At 39.2% G+C, this 25294-nt stretch overlaps 1 protein-coding gene across 1 annotated transcript in view; it reads right to left on the minus strand.

Annotated features, from left to right (window-relative positions):
* Positions 1-25294, minus strand: part of DLGAP2 (discs, large (Drosophila) homolog-associated protein 2) — a 109909-nt gene that overhangs the window by 14616 nt on the left and 69999 nt on the right. Inside the window, exons 6-8 of the mRNA XM_009333207.1 lie at positions 15189-15538; positions 3265-3350; positions 1627-2042 (exon numbers count right to left, since the gene is read on the minus strand). Of these exons, the coding sequence (XP_009331482.1) occupies positions 1627-2042; positions 3265-3350; positions 15189-15538 (852 nt within the window). The remainder of the gene's footprint in view (positions 1-1626; positions 2043-3264; positions 3351-15188; positions 15539-25294) is intronic.

The raw sequence follows: 25294 nt of genomic DNA on the forward strand, positions 1-25294 counted from the left end.
GCCTCCTAGGGAAAGAGATGGGCTAGCTGCCTGGGTGTTTCTCCCCTTGCTCCCTAATAATTTTACTCTTTCCAAGGAGATTAAAGTCTTGCTCTTTGAACTTCTGCTTCAGATTGTAAGCACTGGTGTCCCCACATCAGTAACAGGCAACTTTGGAAGCAGGTGCTCTGGGATACTTAATGATGGCAGAGAAATGTCAGTATTCAGCAGTGCAAAGATTTGGGGAATTGAAAAATAAGACGTATATGGTAAAAAAGAAGTATTAAAAAAACAACCATTATGAAAGAAGGCTTGAAAATCGCCACACGAGCTAAGCAAAGCAAAATATTTGTACTTTAACAGCCCTTAGGAGGGTATTAAAGTCTTCATAGTATCAACGCAAAGGGAAAATTCTCAGCTCGGCTCTGCCATGATGAAAATAAGGACAAAAACCTACGCTCCAGAAAGCACTGGAGGCTGAAGCCTTATGCTGTCCCTCACCCCCAATCCTATGTTGTTACTTGGCAGACTTGTGCACAATATAGTGGTGAAATATGACTGTAAAATAAAAAACGGAGGTAAAAACGTAGACATTCTTTATTTTGAAAAGGTCAGCGCAAGAAATAAAAATTGGCCTTTTAGTCACCATGCAGGCCTGGCTCAAGACCTGAGGGTAGATCATAGCAAGAACTCATTGATGGGGAAAGAAGACAATCAGGAAAGAGTATTCCGAGGCAATGGTCAGGTTTGTGAGAGTGCAGGAAAAGATGCTGGTAAGAAAACTTAATATGAACTAATTTGTGATCTGAGAAAATCTCAGCTGAGACAATAATTCAGATTGGCAGGGATTGAAATATTTATAAAACTGAGCCTGAAGAACAAGGATAATTGACCTCAGAGGGAATCACAGGGAGCTGGCTACTGAGTGCTAGGACCACTTTGATATATTACTATCATTAGTGCTGGCTTGGATCTTGTTCCAAAATAGTCTACATTATTTTTCACTTTATCCCATCACTCCTTGCAAGGTGTCCACAGGACGTGAGAGAATAATAATGATTCTTGACAAAATTCTAATAAGAAAATGCAGCTGAACTATCTAATAGTGCATACGCCCATGTAACTGCAGAAGTGCTTTAACAGTTGTTCTTGCCTACTCCTTTCTGTTCTTCCAACAGACCCTTTATGATAGGCAGAAGTGCCTGTAAAGGAATGAAAACATTTAAAAAATGGCTGTTCATTAATAAGAGGCAAATTCTCAGGTTTCAGGAAAACAGCAAAAAAATGTTCATGTAGGACCACCTTGTGTGCTCTGGCAAAGCACTGGATCCGTACAAGTGAGTGGGAAGAATGTGTCAGAGTTGGAGCTGTGGATGGAGCTATTGCACCATTTGAGCCATATCTGATACCAGACTTTGATCCTGCGCTTGACTCTACAGTTGGCTCCTCAACTACTTCTACAAAACCTTACTCTGGGATACGCCAGCTTGCACAGTCAGTTGCAGGATAGGGGGTCTTATATCTAATGGTTCTGTAGAGTGCCTTTGGTACTACAAAATGAGTAAGGAAAAACTACAGACAACTTTATCCTAACAGATTTCTTATTTTAGCAGACATCTATAAGAAAAGATACCGAAATGTTCTTACTTTCTTCAGAAAGATCATTTTCTTCTGCTTCTCTTTCCATTTCTTTACACCATCCTTCCATTCTCTTAGTTTCAGTATGTAGCAACTTCATAAACCAAGATCCGTCCCGTCGACAAGGAGACATTCGACCAGTCTCTACTGTCTCAATGGCTGGCTCTAGCCAGGGTTCTGGTGGTGGAAGGTTTGAGGTGTCAACCGGGGTCCTATAATCTTCTCTGTAACTGAACAGTCCCTGTGTCCGTACAGTTCTCACTGCGCTGTATTGGGTGGGCGTGCTGGGTTCTGAGTGCTGCTGGAACGACGAGCCAAACTGAAGTCCCTTGTCCTCCATGGTGATGTGTCCTGGAAAGCCCTCCAGTTCCAGGTCAGCCTGGACAGCTGCTGTTACACTGTTTGAGCGCTTGAATCGTCCGTGTCTTGGTGAAGAGGGAAGAAAGAAAAGAGATTAAGACATATAAATACATACGTGATTATACAGAGGCACAGAATGTTTCAGTGAATGGATTCTGGACTTGGACTTGGACTTTACGCTAAATATTTTTTCTTTGTGCATATCTCACTAAAATAAGACAGTGAGTAACAACAGAGAGGAAAACCAAAATGCATAGTGGCATAATTGATCTGAGCAAAGATACGAAAGAAAATAATTTAAATTATCTCTGGAAGCAAATATTCATTTATTCTCATACTACAAAATACCATGTATCATTACTAAATGAACTGGAAATAACTAGCAGAACTGCACGGTTACATCTCCTGATAGAAGTCTGTACTTCTCCTGATAGTCTGTACTATCTCCTGATAGAAGTACATGTACAAAAAAATTTCAAATATTAATTGTAATTAGATAAAATCTGAAAATCTGCTAAGTTAGGACTGTTGAGAATCCTTTAATAAAAGGAAAATAGTAGCAGCAGGTTAAAGATTGTGGTATTTTTCACTTGCCTCATAGGATGGCCATTAAATGTTGATTTTCTATTGTGATATGCCACCGAATAATGACATTTTAGAAAAGGTTTATGTTAAAAAGTTAGATAGAGAAGCAAAAATTATTCATGAAATCTTTTCACATCTCAGTCTGTTCTTTCAAATTACTTCTAGTCAAGGATGGTAAAGGCAATTAGCAGCTAGATACTGTCTGACAGCTGCCGTGAAATGAGATAATGGTCCCAGTCCAGTACTTAACAGGCAGTGCCTGCCAGGGATAACCAGGACTGAACAAGTGTAAAAGCTGATTCTGGTTTAGGATAAAGGTACCTTGGGTTACATCCTAATCATTATATCCCCCTGTGTGGATTGGGAAAGCCTGGATCAGCATGAGGGGTCCTATCGAAGGAAGAGTAATTCAATATACAGCTCTTCGTATTTGTTCTGCCAATAATGAAATTGTATTAATCCACTACTTTAATTTAAAACTTTCACTTCCTTCCTTCCAGTTAAAAACTGGAAAGTTAACTAAATATCAAGCAAATGCTAAGGAATCTCTACAAATTTTACCAAATGACCAGCGTGCATATAAGAAATTTGGCTTTGTGAATTATTTAGGGGCAGCACTTGCCAGATGTTTGTTATTAACTCTGTTTACAAATGTGCACTGTGTTATGAAAGACTACAGATTTTTGTACATGCTTGAATTACCGTTTTTCATCTTCCACTTGTACTCCAACAGAGTGGTATTCCCGTAGGCCTCTGCTTTCAGTATCTGAATCAGTTGCTGTTTCCACCTAATTCAACACAAAAGATACATCTGCAGAGTGAGCACCAACAACTCAGCACTATTTCTACCTGCACTCATTCAAAATTAATTATATATTTCCTCTTTTACTGCTAAGAAACACTTAGCACAGTAAAATAAATGAAATAGGTATTCAGCCTGGTATCATTGTTTTGGCGCTGTGTTTTATAAAGCTTTGCACAAGTACTTCCCTTCTGCTGTGTAATTCCCTATTTCAAACCTAAGCAGATGCAATTACTCAGTTCAGTGGAAGCAGGGAGTAAGCTTGGTCTGGAAGAGCTGTTCTTAAAATGAGGAATCCACAGGATAGCCCCTTTTTATATTATTATAAACCAGTCTCGTTATAGTCCTTGATTTACAAAACAAAATAAAATCTCAAGTAGCCCGATAAACTTGCAAGTAATAAAAAGAAATGCTGCAATGAAATTTTATCGACAACTGCTTTGACAAATATAGAACCATTTAAATGACATGAGGGATTCAGCAGAATGCCGTATCTCACCTTTTTTAATAACATGGTCCTGAAAATGCTATATCAAGCAAGTAATTTATGCACTTTTTTATAGTATTCCCATCTGAAATACACTTACCGAAATATATTCACAGTAGAGTTTTCTTCATAACTGAGACCACATTGCTTTTGCAAGTTTCTGTGGGATTTTATATAACACTCCCCACCACCCCACCGCCCCCAAGTCTTTGACATAGACGTAATGAGTGCTGCAGTATGCAAATTATACTGAATCAAGGGAGAGTCAGGAAAAAAGAAAGAGAGTAGAACTGACTTTTCCTTCTGAATGATATTTTCACTGTTAAATCAAAAAAATAATATCAGCAACCAGTTTTTCAATATACACACTCCATGTGTGAATTCAAAGAGTATATCCTATGATGAAGACAAGATAACTTTTCCCCTTGCAGCAGTCACAGGCACCTCTGGAAGGAGCTCAATGGCCTTTGCAGCTGTCTCTCAGCTGCACAGTCCCAATCCCACCAGGTTTCTGGAAGGATGCACAGAGAAGGGGGAGGGAGGGTGGGAAGTAAAGGTACATGCGGACTATAATTCTTGAAGAAGCCGGTTGCTGGTAACTTCTCTTTCCATCTTCAAGCCGTAGCTCCATGTACATTTGCATGGAAGGGAATTTCAGCCAGTAATCAGTGCACATTCATATTTACCTGGGCGCGGGTCTTGGAGATGTTCATGAAAACAGCTAGTGCAGGAAACTTTTAGTAAATGTTAACGGCATGCTTGAACTGTACAGTGTGGCATCAGGCACAGGTTTGCCAAAAGCTCCAGATACCAGTGTGGCAACTGCCAGGGAAAGACACATTTCCCAGCAATTCCATTTATACTGCATGAGGTCTAGGGGAAAGTGTGTGCTGCCGTCTGTTTGCACCTCAGCAATTGCATGGAAGCTGGCTATATTCGCTTGGTTGGGCAGTGCACTGAGAGAACTAAGATCTCATACTTGGTAACAGTCTCCAGGATTTGGTGTTGTCAGTATAAAAAGAAAGATACCTCTTGACATTGGCAGTGAAAAAAAGCCTCAACCACAGAGGTAGGCAGCTTGGGGAAAAAAAAACCACAACAACCAACCAAAAAACAGGCAAGTTGGTTTCCTAGTTAAGGTGGGTCTTGGCTGCAACATGAGTGAGAAGCCTAAGCTGTACTTGGAGGGTCACCCTCTCTTGAAAGAACATTGCTGTAAGTAGAACAGCCATAAGGCTGTTAGCTTAGAACAGCTAAGGTCTTAGCGCAAGAGATATCTATCAGGAAAGACACCCTTATTTATAGCACAGCAGGGTCCAAAAGAGTCTTGAATAATAAGTTTAAGTCTAAGTGAGGGACTAGGTACTCACCTAGCCCTTTCAGGGATGTGAGAAAAGCTGCATGTAAAACATCTTCATTAGATACAGGTTGGGTTTTCATTAGAGCAGAAATTAATTAACTGGGCCAAGAATGAGATACTCATCTAGCCTGTTGGGGGGGAGCAGAGAGGCAAGTTACACTTGCAGCCTTGACTACAGTGATGAGAGCTCAGTCAAATATGCAGACATGTTTTGAAGAGTGAAGTCAACTTATTCTCAAAGGGAGAGGAGATGGTAGGTAGTGAATAAGAGCAGATAACACAAAATGTTTAGACTGTGGCTCTTGGGTGTGCCTGTATGAGTGCTAGCAGGAAGATGATGTCCAAGGTGGGGAAACATTTTCTGGAGGAAGCCTTTTGATGCTGAAATCTACAGCAACATCTGGAGTGCCCAGGAAGTCTAAACTGTTGCTAAGAGCTATGGTATTGGGCTTCATCCCCAAAGCAACCAGAGTCAGTCTGAGTTAAAACACATAATTTAGGAACTTGCTGAGTTTAAACTACAATAAATAATGCCATCAAAGGGCATGTCTTCAACCAGGGATTTTGTCTCCTTCTGGAGATAAGACTGAAAGATTTTGTTAAAGTTGCAGAGACCATGGCCTTCCAAGCCATATCTGATGCATCATGTAACACCTGTGAAAAAGCCAGAGAAGTTATCTTGATCTCAGGTAGAGTCACTATAAAGCACTTATTGGAGGAGGAGAGTGACAAAGGAGACTGTAATTTCTGTTATTAAAGAACAGAAAGCACTTGGCAGTTTGGAAAGTGGCACTGGAGGGATGCTTAAGACCACGATCTCAAAATAAAGATTTCTTCCTATGTTCACAAGATGCAGTGGTTATTAAAGTAGGTGAGGGTGATATAGGAAATCTGATATCCTGAGCATTTTCAGTCTATTGTCTTGGTAGTGAACGGGCAGGAGACAGGTAATTATCAGGGAATATTAGTGGATTTCATCGTGGCCTTACAGGCTTAGCAAAGATAGTCAGATATCTGGTAGTGTTGATGTCAGGTTATGGGAACATTCAGTTTCATGCATTCTCCAAGAGGATGCATGAAGGTCTGAGCACTTTGTTTCCTAAGTCATGGAAACAAACTGCTGGCTGTGACAGAAGGCAGAGGATGACTCTTCTGCAGAGTGTGTGTCAAAGTGAACACAGTGGAAGGTAACTATGTTAGCAGGTTCTACCTTCACAGTGTCCCAGTGATGAGGGTAATACCTCTCAGGGCAGCGACACAGGAAACAGAGTTTTCCTTTTATATCTCCTGCCTCAGAAGTTTGAAGTATAATGGACAAAACTGCCAACCTGGACATTATGGACAATAGGAGAAAAAGTCAAAGTGCCATGACCAGTTAGTCAAAGGTTGGAGAAGAGACTGGGTCTTGGTGCACAGCCTCACATGCTGATGCTGATAGCATGACGAAGTCAGTACGCCTGGATTGCTCTGGACCACAGCTAGGACTGTGTTGGACAGCCAACGTGGCTTCACCAGGGGAAATTGTGCCTGACAAATTTGGTGGCCTTCTATGATGGGGTTACAGCACTGGTGGATAAGGGTCCATATTGTGACCAGTATTATTTAAAATCTTTGTCAGGGACATGGACAGTGGGATCGAGTGCACCCTCAGCAAGTTTGCAGATGACACCAAGCTGAGTGGTGTGGTTGATACTCTAGAGGGAAGGGATGCCATCCAGAGGGACCTTGACAGGCTAGAGAGGTGGGCCCATGCGAACCTCATGAAGTTCAGCAAGGCCAAGTGCAACGTTCTGCACCTGAATCAGGGCAATCCCAAACATGGATACAGGCTGGGCAATGAGTGGATTGAGAGCAGCCCTATGGAGAAGGACTTGGGGGTACTGGTGGATGAAAAACTGAATATGAGCTGGCAATGTATGCTGGCAGCCCAGAAAGCCAATCGCATCCTGGGCTGCATCAAAAGAAATGTGGCTAGCAGGTTGAGGGAGGTGATTCTTCTCCCCCTCTGCTCTGGTCAGAGGACACCGTTCAGCTCTGGGGCCCCCAGCATAAGAAAGACATGGGCCTGCTTGAGAGGGTCCAGAGGAGGGCCACGAATATGATCAGGGGGCTGGAGCACCTCCCCTGTGAGGGCAGGCTGAGAGAGTTGGGGTTGTCTAGCCCAGAGAAGAAAAGGCTCCAGGGACACCTTATAGTAGACTTCCAGTACTTATGAGGGGCCTACAGGAAAGATGGGGAGGGACTCTATATCAGGCAGTGTAGTGATAGGACACGGTTTGAAACTGAAAGAGGGTAGATTTAGGTTAGATATTAGGAAGAAATTCTTTACTGTGAGGGTGGTGAGACACTGGAACAGGTTGCCCAGACAAGTTGTGGATGCCCCCTCCCTGGAAGTGTTCAAGGCCAGGCTGGATGAGACTTTGAGCAACCTGGTCTAGTGGAAGGTGTCCCTGCCCATGGCAGGGGGGTTGGAACTAGGTGATCTTTAAGGCACCTTCCAACCCAAACCATGCTATAATTCTACTCTATTCTATGATTCTACTGGACTGGGTCTGAAGGAAAGGACCAACATCATTACTTCCACTGGTGGGATTGTTGATCGAGATCCTTGAACTTGTTCAGATGAACTGCAACTCCATATGATGGTGTCAGTGATGCAGGCACAGGCTCCGCAGCATTACAAGCCTGAAGGTTTGACAAGGGAAAAGAAGTTTGTGGGTGTCCAGGCTGAAGAAGCTGAGCAGATGGGAACACAGGATTCATCAGGGCCTCCTGCTCACTCACATGGCTCAGTATGGAGGGACAGGACATTGTGTGCTAGACCAGACCTGAGCCGAAGCCTGACAAAACAAGCCAACCTGACATCTCCCCACATCAGTCTTTGCTTTCAGTTCCTTGCGGGGCTAACATACAGCTAGTAACACTCTGGAGGTGAGCAATGGTCAATGGACAGAGAAGAGACTTTTGCCTTCCTCGAGGATGTCTCAGCAGCTCAGACATAGTGCTGTTGGAAACGTGATGGTCTAAAGATATAAACAAGGAAAGGTCCCTACAGAGAACATCAGTTTGGCCAATTGATGTTGCTGGAACAAAGCGGACAGACTGGCAACACACACTTTTCTTCCATATTGCATATCAAAAGCATATCTGATTTTGCCAACTACATTGTTTGGTTTAGTAACAGATAGCATGTCTTCTTTTGAATTCTGCTTCTGATGTGTGGAGGTGGATTTCCCTTTTATATTTTGGATGGGCTGGTATCTTTCCATTGATGCAACATATTGAGAAAGTCTTTTTCATCTACCTGTTTTCAAGTGCTTTCTTATTGGTATTTCACCTAGAAGTATATCCTTAATAATTTGCCCAATATGCAACTGACACCTAGAATTTATAGGCGTAAATGAAGTAATCTGCTCTAAAATTTTATTCAAAACAAAATTATCAGGAAAATGATGGCCCAGGTATGAAAATAAAAATGACATTAGTTACCTCTAAATATAAACTCTTGCCAAATTATCCTTCCCTCCAAATTGCCAAGGCTGACACTGACTAAATGACCTGATGATTTCCCTCATATTTTAATGCTTTCATTTCCTCACTGTGCCTTGTAAAAGCAGGAGAACGCCAAATTTTTTTGTGTGTGCGTGCAATTTAGGATTGCAAATATTGTAACAACCAACAAAAAAAAATAGATCTGGAAAATGGAGGCAAATGCCAACACAAGTAAAAGTGGGAAATAAGAAAATAATTTGCACTCACAAAGGAAAAAAATGAACAAATAAATTGCATTTCTGAATGACAGATATTATAAAGACTCCTGCAAGAAGACAGCAGGAAACTCTTTAGATTTAATCAGATTGGCCAGGCTAGATTCAAATGAGCAGAGGAGAAAAAGTAATACATTTGGTTTGATTGTGTTGCTCCTGAAACTCAAATAAGTCTTAATAAATCTGTTGTTATTCTCCATGATTCATTATAGCTTTAATACTTGCATGGGTTCTAAAAGCCTTAATATTTGCAAATTGGCCCACAATCTCAGTAAAGCAAAATAATGTGACAAATTATATGTCTGTCTGGTTATGAGGGAGTCTCATACAGAAGAGGAAACAAAAAAATAGCCAGACACTGACCAAAAGCAGAAGAAACGAGTAGATCTAATATAGCAGGTCATCTTCCTCTCTCCTTGCAAACAAAGAACCAAATCTTCTTTAAAAATTTGGCACTTTATGCCATGAAAAATGTTGTTTTATGGGCTCATAGTATGCCCATAAGTCTTCTAATATTAATCGTAAACGTCATGGAGCATTTTGAGATTATTTCTATCTTATTTGTCTTACCTTTCACAAAGGCGTAACACTCCCCTCCACGTTTTTTGCTGCCAATACAAGGAGCAGACAATACTATGAATCCTCTGTGATCAGTCACTGTTGACCAATCCAGCTCAAAATTTGAAAACTAAGTATCAGATACTGGTACTGACTCAGTAATAAATGATCCACAAGTAAATTATACTAACACAAAATTGTCTGAGTAAATGCAAATCACTATTGCAAATAACTGGCTTGTTATAATCAATCTTGGCTTGTTTATAGGCACTCATTCTAGAAAAGGATGCATGAACTGACTAAATTATTCCTTCAAAGTATTTACTAAGCTTTTGTAACTACTTAAAAGCAACTTTTATTTCTGTATTGAAGTATTATTCTGCTCTTAAACATGAGCACTGCAACATGACATTGTAATGTCCTAAAAATTCCAGTCTAAGCTTCTATACATCCTGTCTCTAAGGGAGGCTTGAAGTTAATATATTCAGTGTGTAGGAAAACAGATTTTAACCTGGTGTCTTTCGCTTCTCTCTCATAAGCATCAGTAATAAGAGTCCTTTGGGCCACATTATCTCTCCCCATGCAACTTCACTGCCCTCAATGGGTTTTCACTGCTGTAACTGATTTGTTCTATAATTAGAATTTAATAAACAATCTCTCTGATGATGCACAGGAAGGGAAATAATTCACCTTTCCTCTCTTGCATAGGCTTCTTAGTGATAACAAGAGTAAAAAAGGGAAGAAAGCACTACATTTGACACTAGATCAAGTACATGTAATTGTGAATGCAGATGATAACGATTCTTAGGTACAGGGAGATTGCATTTGTGCGCAGTGACTTCAAAGTAGGAAATATTCTTCAAATAAAACTACAGTACTAACTGCTACTGCTTTCCTTAACTGATGGAATACTTGTATCAGCCAAAAAACATATACTCTTTCAAAATAGTTTTCAGAAACCCACCAAAATAAACCTACACTTTCATGCTTGAGTGATTTTTTGTGCCTCACCACAGGGCTCCATTCTGCTACTCCACTGCTTCCCAGCAGAACATCTGGAGTACTCACAGTAAGTGCTAATTACCACAAGAATATCCTACAATGGGTTGAAAACTTCCGCTGGTCTTTTAAGAAAGCACTTTTTCCTAAAAATGCATGCCAGAGTTTAGAAACGGGATTCATGTCAAGCTAATATGAAATAGTAACAACAAAATAATGCGCACAGCAGTGGTTGCTCATAACTTTTTTGGTGCATTTAATGCTAAGTGGCAAATTGTTCTGAACCAACAAATATTCTGCAGGGCAGCAATCTGGGTCTTCCCCACGTCGAATGTTTCATTATGGTAGATGGCAGTTAAGAAAACGAGCAACAGTAATTTGTGAAAAGAGTAAAAAATTAAATGGCTTTAAAATAACTATAGCTTTGTTTTAACTACAGTTCCAACTGCTAAGCTTTTTGGCAAGTGAGGAAGCCAAAATGCAACCACTGGATGGGAACTCTGCTAACTGGCTAAGCCTGTGAATTTTGACTTAACTCTCTCTCTCTCTCTGTATAGGTCAATGTTAACTCTAAAGGCCAGGTTATAGTCTCTGTACCACAGAGGTGTTATCAAAACTTTCACTGACTTCTGCAGGCCAAGGACTTCACACACTTCTGTCACAAAAGCACAGTCTGACAGTGATTTTAGGAGCAGAATGAACAACGCTTACCTCTAAAACTTTGGATCATTTATGATCCAAAGACCAGTGTAATCAATGCGAATATTTCTTTTGATTGCTATGTGTACACTGAAGTAGAGCACTGACAAGGATGGTATAACCTAAACAGTACAAAGAAAACGTAGATGTTCATCCAAGTAAGTATGCCATGTGGGTACAAAATGCTTTGCCTTAAAGGGAAATTCCAGTTTGAGACTGCAGTGTTTCTTGAACAAAGTTTTTACTGTACAATGTTAATAATTTCATTAAATTTATATATAAAATATTATGCAGAAGATCTCCTTTTGACACAAAAAATCAGGCAGGTGAGTTATTGCACTAGTCCTCCTGAATACAGCTTTTGATTTATAAGAACGATTTGTTTAATTAAGATTCTAGAGATTAAAAAAAAAACTAGGTATTTTGAAGCATGATCTCCTGACGATAAATGAAGGTGACAGAGTCCATTCTCTACGTTACAATTAGCGCTCGTCTCCAAAAATATCATCATGAATCAGCCTCCACACTTACAACATTTGTTTCCATCTCATCTACTTCTGGGGTTTCTGTTCATTTTGAGAAGCTTCGATGTCTTTTAAATAGAGAAGAAACAAAGGACTGCATGTTTTGAAATACTTGAAATACTTGAAATAAATAAGGAGTAATTTCTTGACATGTTTTCTCAAATATTTTACAATCCAAATGCTTTTAATATGAAATATGCTCTGGTTTATAACCAGAGCAGTTTTTGAATGTTAATCATTAACGTATATACAAGGGTGTGCCAAAGAGCAAGGAAAATCCCTGAAAATATGCTAGCAATAACCTTGTTCTTGACTTAGTGGTATTTTACCCTAGACAATCTCTATCCTCCATTTTAATTCAAATATTTTGATTAGTCTTATGCTGTCATGATAGAAGACAGATATGAAGACTATAGCTACTAGTATTACTAGAGTTTTATTCTTTGTTCTATATATATATTCTTAAGAACGCTGACTAAATTCTTAATCCCAGAATCAGTATTTTGCAATTTGTTTGAATTTAGGAATCAACATTTTCCAGTGCCTACTGACATGTCTGACAATATTCCTCTTGATTTAAATATGGCAGTGGAAAAAAACCCAAAAGGCAACAGCTGTTTTCTGGAAAAGCTTTGTCTCTGAAGCTTTTTTTGTTCAAAATTCCCACCTGGGATAGGGCTAACATACTGTGAGATGGGTTACCATATCTGTGTCGTTCTCTCCCCTTGCAGACTGGGTGCTACTGATCTTCATAAGTCCAGTGCTTCCCTAGGAGCTTGGGCTCCCTGTGCATGTGAGTACCAATCCTATGGCATGCGTCTAGTATGCCAGGACTTTTTAAAAGGACTTCTATTCAGTACATGTACACTACATAAATCATGTATATGAAAGACGTGGGAGCCCTAGGCTGGGTCCATCGCAGTTCCACATGCAGAGGCATCACTGGTCATTCTTTATCTTTGTGCCTCTCTGCCCCTGTATGAAGCTCCGTTGGCAAGCATTCTCACACCAATGTGTTAAAGGAATTAAACATTAAAAAATGCACAAATTAACCAACCTGCTAGCAAATTAATTAATGCAAATAAATGCAAATTCAATGCATTACCCTGGCATGGCATGCTAATGAGAAAACAAATCATTTAGTCAATCAAGGAAATATGCAAATAAAAACATCCTTTTCTAAGGTGCTTTGATGCAGAAGTCTAAAAGAAATTAAATACTTCAACCATATTTTGGGGGCATAAATTACTATTTATGTAGTTTGCAATAAGAGTATTCTACTCTGTGTTTTTATTCCTTACAAACCTGGCAACAGAAATACAACAAAATGCATTTTCTGCTTAGAAATGCTACAGAAAGATATTTTTCACACTAATGTGAAGTTTGAAACTTACTGCAGAAAAAAACCCAAACAACTAAAATGTGCTCTCAGGATGCTGTGTGTTGGGGGTAGTTTTGCAATTTTAACCTTATCTAATGCCAAATGGTACAACCAAGCAGTTTGTACTTCTCAAAAGATAACAAACAGCTCATCCTTCTAAGACCTGCGGTTGCAAACAATATTTGCCTTTTTCAGCGTGTGCACCTGAGGACCAGTATTATGGGCCAAGCGTCAGATGATAAGTTGCTACAGGAAGATCTGCTGCCTCCGTGGAAATCATTGCACAGATGTTTTTGCGGATTATAAGCACATACATTATTAAACACACCACATACCAAGAAGGGTCAGAGCCCAGTGAAAAGTACTGGTCATCACCTGCAATAAGAAACAGGATCAAGTGATGTAATCAAAGTTTCAGAATTAATTGCTGAAATACCAGGACCGACTGAAGCAAGACACCGACATTGTTAAATACCACTGCGCACAGCTGCTGTAAAGAAGAGATAAGAACAAAACTAGGTAATATTCCTTTCTGAAGAGTAAGTTTCAGGTTAGGGGCTAAAAGGTACTAAAAATTACTTGCTGCTCCTTTGAGCTTTTCACTGTTATCTGCTAAGCCTCTTCTCTGAACAATTTAGAATACACCGATTACTTTCTAAAACATTTGAAAAGTAGCCATCTGAATATTTTATCATTGCTGTTAAATTGCATTCTACATTGTTCTGCATCTAAAGAAGCAGAAGCAAATACTTTCATGTCAAGAAACAGACAAGCAGCTTGCTGGCAAAGCCTATGCCTTCCCATTAGTCTAATACATTGTGGCACAGCAAAATCATACCACACTGAGTTAAACAGTGAAGTTCAATCAGTAGCTGTGACATGCTTAACTCAAATACTTTTCTCTGATTGTATTTTGAAATTAACAGAAATGGAATTATTACTTTTTAAAGAAAATAATATACTTCTTAGTAGATGAACAGTCACTCACTGGGCTTTGTTACATGGACTATTACCTTCTCAAGATCTATGTTGCTGTCTCCACAATACCTGTAACTATGCCAAAATACATGGCATTTTCTCTGTAGTTGATCTGGCAAAAGTAGAGATTTTTAAGCACAGAAGTGTACCTAGTGAAGTAAAAGGGAATATTCACATACTTAAAATGATATATGTGTCTAAGTAACAGCAGATCAGAAGCCTAAATTTTCCTCTACTCCTGTGTCTCAAAGGACTTTGCATTCTTTGCAAGTTCAACTTTCTGATTTTTATTACTACCTGGTATTTCCTAGAGATTTAAACAAATGACCATTGCTATCTATAGTACTTTCCCTTTAGTAGAAGGAATAGCATTCAGAATTTGCATCCGGAATTGTCTTATTTCATTCACCTGAAACAACACAACATAACTGAGGTTCCCACAGCCTGACAGTTATTTTGTCAGGTGAAATAAATATTCAATTTTTTGGTGAACAAATGGAGGAATGCTCAAAGCCTGTGCTTATTAATGTTATTTCATTACTCGCCATCTATAATTATGCTCTATCTATACCAGCACATTTCTTTCTCTTCCTTGGTACCTTCTCCCCAGCACAACTAAAAGTAAGGGCGGGGGGCGCTCTTTTTAGGTAGAATAACTTGAAGATCCAGCAGCATTACACATTTTCCAAGGTCAAAAGAGAAAGATAATGGAAAAATACAGTCAAGTATTTTAAAGCTGGTGTAATTCTATAAAAAGGACTGTGAATTCATGGAGGGAAGGAGATGAACATGCTGTTCACCTGTAGCTCTGCAGTATAATTTTCATATCAAGTGTTAATGACAGGTAACCTCCCTAGAGATTTATTCATTCATTTTCTTCCAGGTACAGCATATTAGCCGAAGACTTTTCTGCACAGCCACATTGCCATGATGTGAATTACAATTAACGCTAAGCAGCCAGGGGTTGTTTGTTAGATTATTAGAGCCAGTGAGGCTGAGTGACTCATTCTATGCTATTTACAGAAAGAAGGCAAGCAATTCATCACAGAACAGATGTTAATGATAGGCTACCTGGATCCCTATAGAGGAACGTCGACTCTTAAGAAACTCCTCTGCTTTTGTCACTAAAATGGCCTTGTCACTGGTTCGTATGGAGGTGCTCTGGCTCTCGGACGCGTGGCGCTGCGCAGCTGCAGTTTCCAAGGCGAGATTCATGGCCTTGTTACTGTCCAAACTGTCAGTGGAGTTGTACATCCCTCGCCCGTCCTGCGGCCACGGGGAAATCCTCTGAGTCCGGCTGTCGTGGTACGCGTCCTGGGTGGATTCTGTGCTGCTCTGTGCCGTGACTGATATCAGTGGCTTGGAAGTGGTACGAGGGGGTACCGGTGGCGGTGTTTTTTTGTAACTTGTGTAAGTTACAGCTATGGAAAGAATAAAAAAAAAAAAAGAAAAAGAGAAATCAAGATTAATCTGCTGGAAACTTCACAACAGACATCACCTTAACATTAATATTATGCTAGTTAAAAATGAAGACGGTGCAACGTAGCGCTCTTTGTGAACCTCACTGTTATTTGAAAGCGTCTCTCAGAGTCAGATGGGCATCCACAGCAACATTTTATTTCAACCCGGAAGCAAGGGGTGGAAATTGGAGTCCCAGATTATGGTGAAGATGAAAGAGACTTAGTGAGGATTTGTGTGTGTTAAGACTTGTGCTGGGAAGGTACACACTGGGGCTTCTGGGGTTGTTTCCGCATGGGGTAAAGCTGATAAGAGAAATAAAGGAAGATTTTTTTTTTCCTCGTTATCATTTGAACTATGGGCTCTGTATTGATACAGTGTATTAAGAAAGTAGCATCAATATACTGGAAAAAATATTATTCAGAAACTTCTACCTTACAGTATGCCACACTTTAACCTTTAAAAATATTTCCAGGTGTACTGGCTGGAATTAGGCAAGACTGGCTACTTACACAAGAAGCATATGTTTTAAAAATATCCACAATATGGTTAATAAAAGGAAATTCCAGGCATGCAAAAAAATGTTACAATATATACAGAGCTACTAGATACTTGGACAACAAGCAAAAACTACAAATAATACCAGAAGCAGTGATTTTTTATCTATTATCTTGCAGTAAGCCTTAAATCCTTAGAACATATGTTGAAGGGGGATATACTTAAATGCAGAGAATATGGAAATATAGATATAGAAATGGGTCTGAAATACTGCGAGAACTGGATATGAGCAGAACTAAGACTTTTAGTCTGATGAGCAGAGCAGGTCTGAGGCTGGTTTAACACAGATTCTGTCTTGCAGCAAAAGGCTCAGTAAAACATCCAAGAAAGCTCTACAGATGCAGAATTGTGCCAGTAATGCTTCCTTGCAAAATTTTAGAGATTTCATAGATATAGATATTTAGTCATTAATATCACACAGCTGAATTTTCTAATTGTCTAAGCCCACTATACTTTTTTGGTACTAATAAGAGCATTTCTGTTATGGAAGTGTTTTTTCCCCAAAGCACATATAATCACGATTCATAAAATTAGCAACTGATACAAAAATGTGTCGTGAGATAGCTTTCCGTATTCCTGTACAGGAAAATCAAGTCCAATTCATTTCTTGTATAATTGCAGGAAGATAAAGAAAATTATTATGTTTCCCCATATCCATAATGCTGAAATAGCATAATGTATACATGCAGAGACCAGGATTATGAATGACTTAAGGAAAAGGTTTGCCTTTTTCTGGTGTTGTTAAGTGCATTGGACATTGGAACAGTGACTCAGGAAACCTTGGAATTGGGGTTACTTGAGTCCAAAAGGGATTCTACAAGAATTCATCTTCCCATTACAAAAATGTGGGCTGACGAGCAATGAAGTCAGAAGGAGCACCTCTCCCGTCGTGCTTTTTGATGTGAGGCTATGCTGCAGCTCTCTGGAGAGAAGAGACCAGTTTAGGAATTTGCTAATACCTGGGACTTCTGAGCCTGTATCATGAGGCTAGCCTATGGGAAAAGTGAGCCTAGAGAAGACTACTCTTAAATTTTGATTCTTGAGAATCATAAATAAAAGGGTGATCATAAATAAAAGAAAACGAGGTAGAGCTAGGAGGTGAAAGCCTTCATTTGAAGCATGTTTTGAATTACTACTGATTCCTCTCAATTCTGGTAGAGATTTAAAGAGAGTCTTGCTCTGAGCTAAATTGCTCTAACAGAGCAAAACATGTGAAAACATGCTCTTCAGATTCTGAGACTGTATGCTTTTTTTGACGTGCCGTTTTGTTGTCCTATCACCAATCTTATCTCCTGTCACTTTTGTAACCAGCAGTTAAGAAGACAGAAAACCCCAATATTTTTCAGATGCTTCAGGGAATACAGAAAGTTCATGAAAGAAGGGAGAGGCTGCAAAGCTTGGAAATTAAGACAGTGCCTTATGAGTTCAAGCAGTGGCTCTAAGGAATGTTTCCGCTAAGAGAATTGCCATAATACTGCTTCCCTGCCTTCCCCCTGCAAATGTAGATGCAAGTGATCAAAGTGCTGGGAAACATTAGAAATAGAGACAATGGGGTGAAATAGGGTGAGTGAAATCCGGAACAGGTAGCTATTTCTACCTCTAACATAAGACAGGTTATCACTTATAACTGATTTACTGGTTTTTACTGTTTGTCTTCATGCAAAAGAATAGCAGTGAATAATGAAACATATGGTAAATGTGATAATGAAACATCACAAGCAAGTATATCTCTACTATTCGGGCAGCAGATCACTCCTCTGTCTAATGAATATAAATGTTGAACTTCTGTTGCAACCCTTCATAGCTAACTTAATCTTCATTTACATTTCTAAAAAAGAAAAATTCTCCTTGTGGCAAAACCAAAACAGTCACTTGCTTTATTTTTTCTTTTCTTTCCCCTAGGATTGAATATTTTATTCTGAAAATTTCTGGTTGTTTCGGTGGAGTGGCATGTCTTAAAGCCATCGAGGATTACAGTTACTGCAGTATGCTGGCAAGTATTGGATCATGAGCGCTAAACGGGAATTAAAAAAACCCACAAATGTTCAACAAGGAGAAGAAACCAGGAGAAAGAGTGAAAGTTTGTGAGAAACTGGCTACATATTTACAGTGAAATATGGCAGGAAGAAATCCGATTAGTTTCTAAGCTACAGTCACAGAGATAAATACTGAGCAGGGAATAAAAAAATCCATCTCTACACAGTTAATGAGTTCATATCTGGAACAACAGTTTCAGAGCCACAGAAATCTGGGACTAATTGGAGACTGTAACAAAATTAGGTAAGAGGATGGAGGCATGAATTTGCAAGGCAAATCTTGTCACCAAATTCTATTTGCTTTAATCACTCAAGTGGTTCTAGTGAAGTAAATGGGATAACTTAGATGAATAATGTGACCAAGACTTGTCTTAGATAATCTTGGTATGTCTTGCTGACTTAAGAGATGACTACATAATAGATTAGGGGCTTGTTAAAGGAGAAGAGTAACCCTGTAATCCACAGTTTATTGTTCACTCTTGGCCTTAGGTCTCTAATAAATAAGTATTGGTTTAAGGTCTGAAGCATGAAATTTTATGTCACTTTCAAAATTTTTTTCCATTAATTATTACATCTGTGAATGTTCCTGTTATCAGCAGTAATGTCTTTTTCTATCATGTCCAATTCTTGGCCTTAGCTTTCGTACATACCATGTATTATATATGGGAAAAAACATTTCCTTTTCCTAACAGAAAATGAACTTCCTTTTCATTTATCATCCCCTTCTTATGCTGATGGACAGGAGCTCCTGTCAGCTTTGCACCATTCGCTGCTTTACAAATTTTATTGGCCACTAGGTTATTAGTTCAAAGTAAGCACATAAAACCTCCTCAGCGCTGCTTCATGTCTTCCCCATTTTTTGGTCCATCATTCTACAAACTCCAGAGCTATGGTGGGTTTTGCCATCCCCACAGGGAGGGCTGATGCTGGGCAATGCAGCCCTGGGGTACTGAGCACTGGCCAAGGACAGTGCATGAGTAACTCCATCCAGGGCACTGGTGCTGAAAGCTGAGCTGGGAAAAAGAAGACTGGGATGGAGGACCCTTGTCTTCAGTCACAGCAGGATAAGCTGGGTGTCAGAGCCAGCACAACGGCCGGGGATGAAACACAGCGTGAGGACAGGGGCGTGCAAAAGCAGAGCACCCAGAGGGCAGAGCTGTTGCAGTACGGCTTTAGACTGATTCAAACTGTGGGCTTCAGCAGAAGCAGAGACACGCTTCACGTTTTGACATACAAAACATCAATCCTGGATAATCTTCTGTTGTTTCCGTGGCTCACAGAAGATGACCAAAGACTTCTGATTTCTTTAGTTAGTTCTGAGTAGTTTTAGTGTGCATATGCTGGGCACTCTATATTTCTCTCACCAATCCTGCTGCTGAGCAATGAGACTCAAGCAAAGTAAAAGCAACAGCCTTCTGCCATGCTGTTAATCAATTTGTAAAATCTATAGCTGCTCTGAAATACAAAGAAAAAGAAAGTAGATGGCACAAGATGCTTAAACTAAACACAGAAGGAATTATGAAAAAGAAACAAAAAATTTCCTTCCAGTTGTATTCAAAAGCTATCTTAATATAGAAAGCAGAATTTATTTTTTGCCTTTTTTAATAAAGCGGGAAAAATATTTTTTGAAGCTTATAAGATGCAGTCTGTCTCCATCTGTTAGCTTTATCAATGAAAAATGATAAAAATGTTAAAAAAAAAAATCTAATTTTAAACTATATGGGTATTTCAGGCTTCCATTTGTATCAAAGTATTAACTGTTCAGGTACTTGCCCCTCTTCAACATAAACATGTGCAATCGGCTCCACTGGATTTTCCTTTAAGGAAGGACATTGTTAAAGAAATGGAGAGAAAACAAAATGGTTCTGTGCTGCTTCATAGTGGGCTAGACTAAATGATGATGAAAACCAGGTATAAATTGTTTAGGAGAAAGGAGCAGGTAGCAATGCAGCATAACATGCATTAATTTGTCAATCAGGCAGGAAAAAGTGTAACACATCCATTTGTTTTTGTAAGGATCATTGCCTTTATGTAAAGACTACAGTGCCCATTTATGCCAGCTCCAGTTATCTTCTCCTAGCACGACTTACATTCCATACCTTAACTGACAGGTGACCCTCACATATACAAGATGGCCTATCAGTGCTGAATTTGGCACGGAGATGGCTACAAGTGACCTGTTCTGTAAACCGCATTAATTTCTCTTATGTGCTTTGTGATCCCAGCTGGGAAGCACTGGTCAGAACCAGAGTATCAGGTATTATGGCAATACTGCAGAGTAACCAGGAAGACAATCCCAGCACTGGAGAACTGGCAATTTGGCGGTTTGGACACATACAATAGAAATCCAAGGAAAGTTTCCTGATAATTCATAAGTAACGGGATTTTTTTTTTTATTTAATTGATATACCTGGAAGCGGAATATCCCTCTTAATCTACACTGCATTTAACTAAACTTGCTTAAGGTTCCTGTTGCTACAGCCATAGAAATAAGTCAGTTACTCTGCCCATATTTCAGTGCCAACACAGTTCGTATTAGAAATAAAATGACTAAAATAATTCAATTTAGATATAACTTCAGGTTATCTATAGAGATTCACAGACAAAAGGCAGAAGGAGAGACGTGATATATTTGATGAAATATCAGTGGCCGTAGGTGACATTCAGAACACCTTTCAAAAGGCAGCCTTTTAATAAATCACTGCTGTTGGTCCATTTACAAGATAGAGTCACCTGAGGGGTTTTTACAAATCAATATAACCACTAAGCACTTAGTCAAAATAACATTATTTGGGCTGAGATCACAAAGTTAACTGGATGATAAATTTACATGAAAGCACCATCAATTAAAGGAAACGGTTGTCCCTTATGACACATGGCAGGAGTCAATTGGATTTTCTGTTTTGTAAGGAGGTTTATTCAGAAGGAGGATAATTACTCTGTAGGGAGTGTGGAGCTGCCCTGGAGGCAGAGCTCCCAGGGGCATGTTGCTGCAGGCAGACAGGGCTTCTCTGAGGAACCACAGCACCGAGAGAAACACGGTGCAGACTCCCAGGCTGACGCTAGATCTTCTGCTTTGCACAGGGAAGGTGAATGTTAACCCTGAAACCATTTCAGAAGAGGAAAAAGAGACCTTATCATAAGGAAAGGCCACAATTAAATCTAATCCTGTATGAAAAGAGTACTCAGTTATTGGTATAGTCTTTTGACCATCATGAATACTGTTCTAGCCAAAGGTTTTTACAGTCCCAGCTAACATGGCTGTCCTTGAAATGCCCTGAAATCTCTTCACTATGCTCCATCATGGTCATCGGGACCTCTGAGCTACTCTTAAAATAAAAATGTACATATGGATGCATAACAGTTACTTCTCAAAACAAAGAATGATGAACATTAAAAGACCATTAAGAAATCAAAGGGGACTTTTGAGAAAAAAAATCTCAGCCACTAAAAGAGTTTATTTCCCACAAAAACAATGAACTCTTTGATGATTTTCTACTAAGCCATGGATGTAAAAAATAAGAATACAAGTCCCTATTTAAAAGAGAGGATGTTGGGACACACCTTTTTATATATGCCTCTTGTCAACTTCCATTATACACTGGTCTCCAATGCCAAACATAAGGAGCCTGTAGTGTCAAACAGGCCGGTTTAATTTTTACAAAGCAAATCTGACTTTTCCTAAAGTCAAATTCTGAAGTGTTAGAAAGGGGTTTCCTTCTTGGATCAGTAATACTTTTAAAGTTCAGTCATAACAAGACTTAGAAATGCTTAGTTTTGACATGTGTAGCTTCTGGCTGCTTAATTAAGAAAAAGTGATCAGCTAGAATGAGGGGAAAAGGTTAAGGTAAATTAGTCTGTTTGGATCCAAGTCTGCCGCTTTCAATGTGTGCCATCAGTGGCCACCTCAAACACCTACACCGGTGATTTGGGGTCTACTTTTTCTTTTCAGTGCTGGAGCAGCATGTGCTCAGGTTCTGCACAGAAAAAAATATTTTGCTGCATTACCTGACCCTAGGCAGTGCTAACTGAATGTAAATGCAAGTCCTTCAAAGTACTTCGCAAACACACCCACTTTGCACTTAAATTGAAACATCGGCTGTATGTGACTGTAGGGCAGGCGAGGAAGACATGTCACATTCTCATACAGCCCGGGCTCCTCCAGCCCTTTTCGTTGCTGCTCCCTGGAAAGGTTTGCTTGCTGCTCTGCTAGTGAAAGATCCTGTCATTTCTGAGGGTTTTCCATGTTTAAGAGTTTCTCTATTTGTAAGGTAATGAGAACTGTAAGGATATTCAAACCTTGCAAAAAAAGTCATTAAAACTTACCAATGTCATACTGTGCTTGAAATTCAAGAGAGAATTTTGTTTTAAATTAATTCTTCTAATTGAATCTTGGATATATTTCCTTCAAACATAATCAGAGAGATACTTTAGTTATTAACCTATCTTCCTGCTTCTTCCCTTTTCTCATTCAGCCCTCCACAATGAATCCTAGTCAGTAAAGGGACCAGGTAGTTTCTCAGTGGAGAGAGAGTCTTTTTGAGCTTGGATATCCGTGAAAAGAACCTTGTTTCTTGCTTTCCAGATTAAGCAGTAAGAAACAGTGATATATTCACAGTGATATTTTTGTGAGATATTTTCTTGGAAAGACTGCTTACACCCAGATGAATTTTATCAGCACAGTTTATATGATGGGCTGCATTTTATTTAAACTATATAACCCAAAGCATTGTCTGGGTGGTAGGTATCTATAACTTCCTAACCTTTCGTCCTGATGGGTCATTTTGCATGGATTATGTTTAGGAAAACCTGGATATTTGTTACACCCTAAAGTCAGATGTTAATTGATGGTCTCATGTTGCCATAGTCCATGGGGGCAAAATGCTGCATTTATCTTGTGCTAGTTTTTTAAGTAGGGTCTTTTAGTAACAATGAATTATACCATACCTTCAAGACAGTATTTGAGAACTGTACATGGGAATCCATCTCACCTCACATTTGTCACTTCAAAAACAGTCATTCAAGTCTAAGTTAGTTGTCTGATCTCTTTTAGAATTACTGGGAGAAAAATAAAGAATTACGGGGGCAATTCTCACCCGTCTTGGATGCTTATTTTACCAGGAAATGAATCATCCTATGCAGGTGCCTACTTTTCTCTGTCAACCGTAAAGAGAATCAAGGACAACCAGCTCAGATCAGGACATCTAATTTTGAAATGCCTAAAGGGGTGAGATAAACTCCAGCCAAAAGCTCTGTCCCTGTGATAGCCCTGGTAGGACTCTGGTATGCGCTGAGACATAACCTCTCCTGTCTGCGTGTTCACCTGTGTTCATTGGAAAGGTGGGAGCTTCATCTCCTTTGCTCCTAGTAATAGCTTGGCCCAAGGTCCCTTTGCAGCTCCACGGAGGTATTAAAAACAAACCCTCTGTATTTCTGTAGTTTTTAAATTGACTGCACAGTTTTAGGCACTGGACTAGACCATGCTGTTAATCCCACTGAAGTTGCTGATGTTGCAGCATCTGTTTTTGACATCTCTCTGCTAAACAGAATCTATATAACACTGGTGAAAAAAGACTGACATCATTAACATGACACATAACCTCAATCAGAATTTACTGGGGTAAGGCGAAATTACTGGATGAGTTGGGTTTTTTTTAAATCTCTGTGTGCATCAGGTTAGACTCAATATTCAAAGTAGATCTTTTTAGGCTTAAGTTCTGTACATCTATCTGATTTTGTACAGGAAACTAACAATTAAGTGGAAATGTGACCACTAAATTTGGAAAAAGCTGGAGTCTAAGTACACACTACAATCTCCCAGGAGGAGAACAGTATAAAAGGAATTACTGTAATCAAGTCATTCAGTGCGTAAGTTGTTACCTCCATATTGAGGAAACTTAGGTCTGTAGGCAGCCCATGTTACGTAAACGATAAAATCTGTTTTGACAGTATAATTAATGTTAGTCTCAAAACAGAAATGCAAATCAAACAAGACATCAAGATCAGAAACTGTAAGCCTTTGCCAAAGTTAAAAGAGATGTGGGCAACACAAACCTCATGGATTGCTGATGGACTAGTTAGAAAGGGTTCTATTTTAGATCAGTTAATTAGCAAGAAATTATAGCCTAACCAGCATCCTGTAGATGGCAAGGGAAAGTGCTGACAGCTGTTTTGCTCTTCTAAACAGTTCCTATATGCCTCTAAAATACTGAAGTTGCATTAAAAAACACCATCTCAGTTTTTTGTTTGCAGGAAGGAAAAATGTACCTTTAACTATACTCTATTTCATTTATAGAATGTATGTGCAGCTTTTCAGGAATACAGATTGCATTTGTCACATCATCAAAACAGTAAGAGACAAAGAGAAAAAAGAGCTCCAAAAGCTAAGAGTCACTCTTACTGGGCTACTCTTTTCACATTGAAATAAAATAGAAAATTTGAAAATGTTTTTCAGTAGAATCAGACCAATATTGCTGTAATTCTGTACTTAAAAAAAAAAATCTCTTCTTGACCTCCCACATATCCTTATCACTCAAGTCAAATAGTTTCCATCAGCCTCCTAAACCCACTCATAGATGTATGATGTAGGCTTATCATTGGTTTTGTTTGTATATTTTCTATTCTCATTCTTACAGTAACTATGTGCAGCTTGTTATTTTTTTTTTTAACTTACAGTAAGGAATTCCAAACTGAATAGGATGAGAAAAACAGTTTGCTCAGTTAATCTTAAGGAAGTGTTGCACAATGGAATAATTTGAACAGTGCATTATGATAACGGTCCTACATTAAAGAACTTAAATGATTGCAAAATACTTAAAGATAATTTAATACCTTTAAATCATTCTTTTAATCCACAGAGAGGTACAAGTCTGGACACAATCTCAGAGCGCACTTTTGAGATTGGTAACAATACAGGCAATAGTCAAATCAAGAAATCATTTTACCCAAGATGCAGATGTCAAAAACAGTGCTCAGAAAGCTACTTGCAGGCTCCCAGCCCTGTATTTTGGTGCAGCAAATGATGCTGCTGGGTTTGAGCTCTCAACCCTGTAAGTAAGAGCATGGCTTTCTCACTCATCCTTGTTTTCAGTAGGATCAAGATTTAATCCTTAGTTTCATCCTATA

This window comes from Pygoscelis adeliae, unplaced genomic scaffold, assembly GCF_000699105.1.
Source record: "Pygoscelis adeliae isolate BGI_AS28 unplaced genomic scaffold, ASM69910v1 Scaffold57, whole genome shotgun sequence".
In the NCBI taxonomy this organism is placed as follows: domain Eukaryota; kingdom Metazoa; phylum Chordata; class Aves; order Sphenisciformes; family Spheniscidae; genus Pygoscelis; species Pygoscelis adeliae.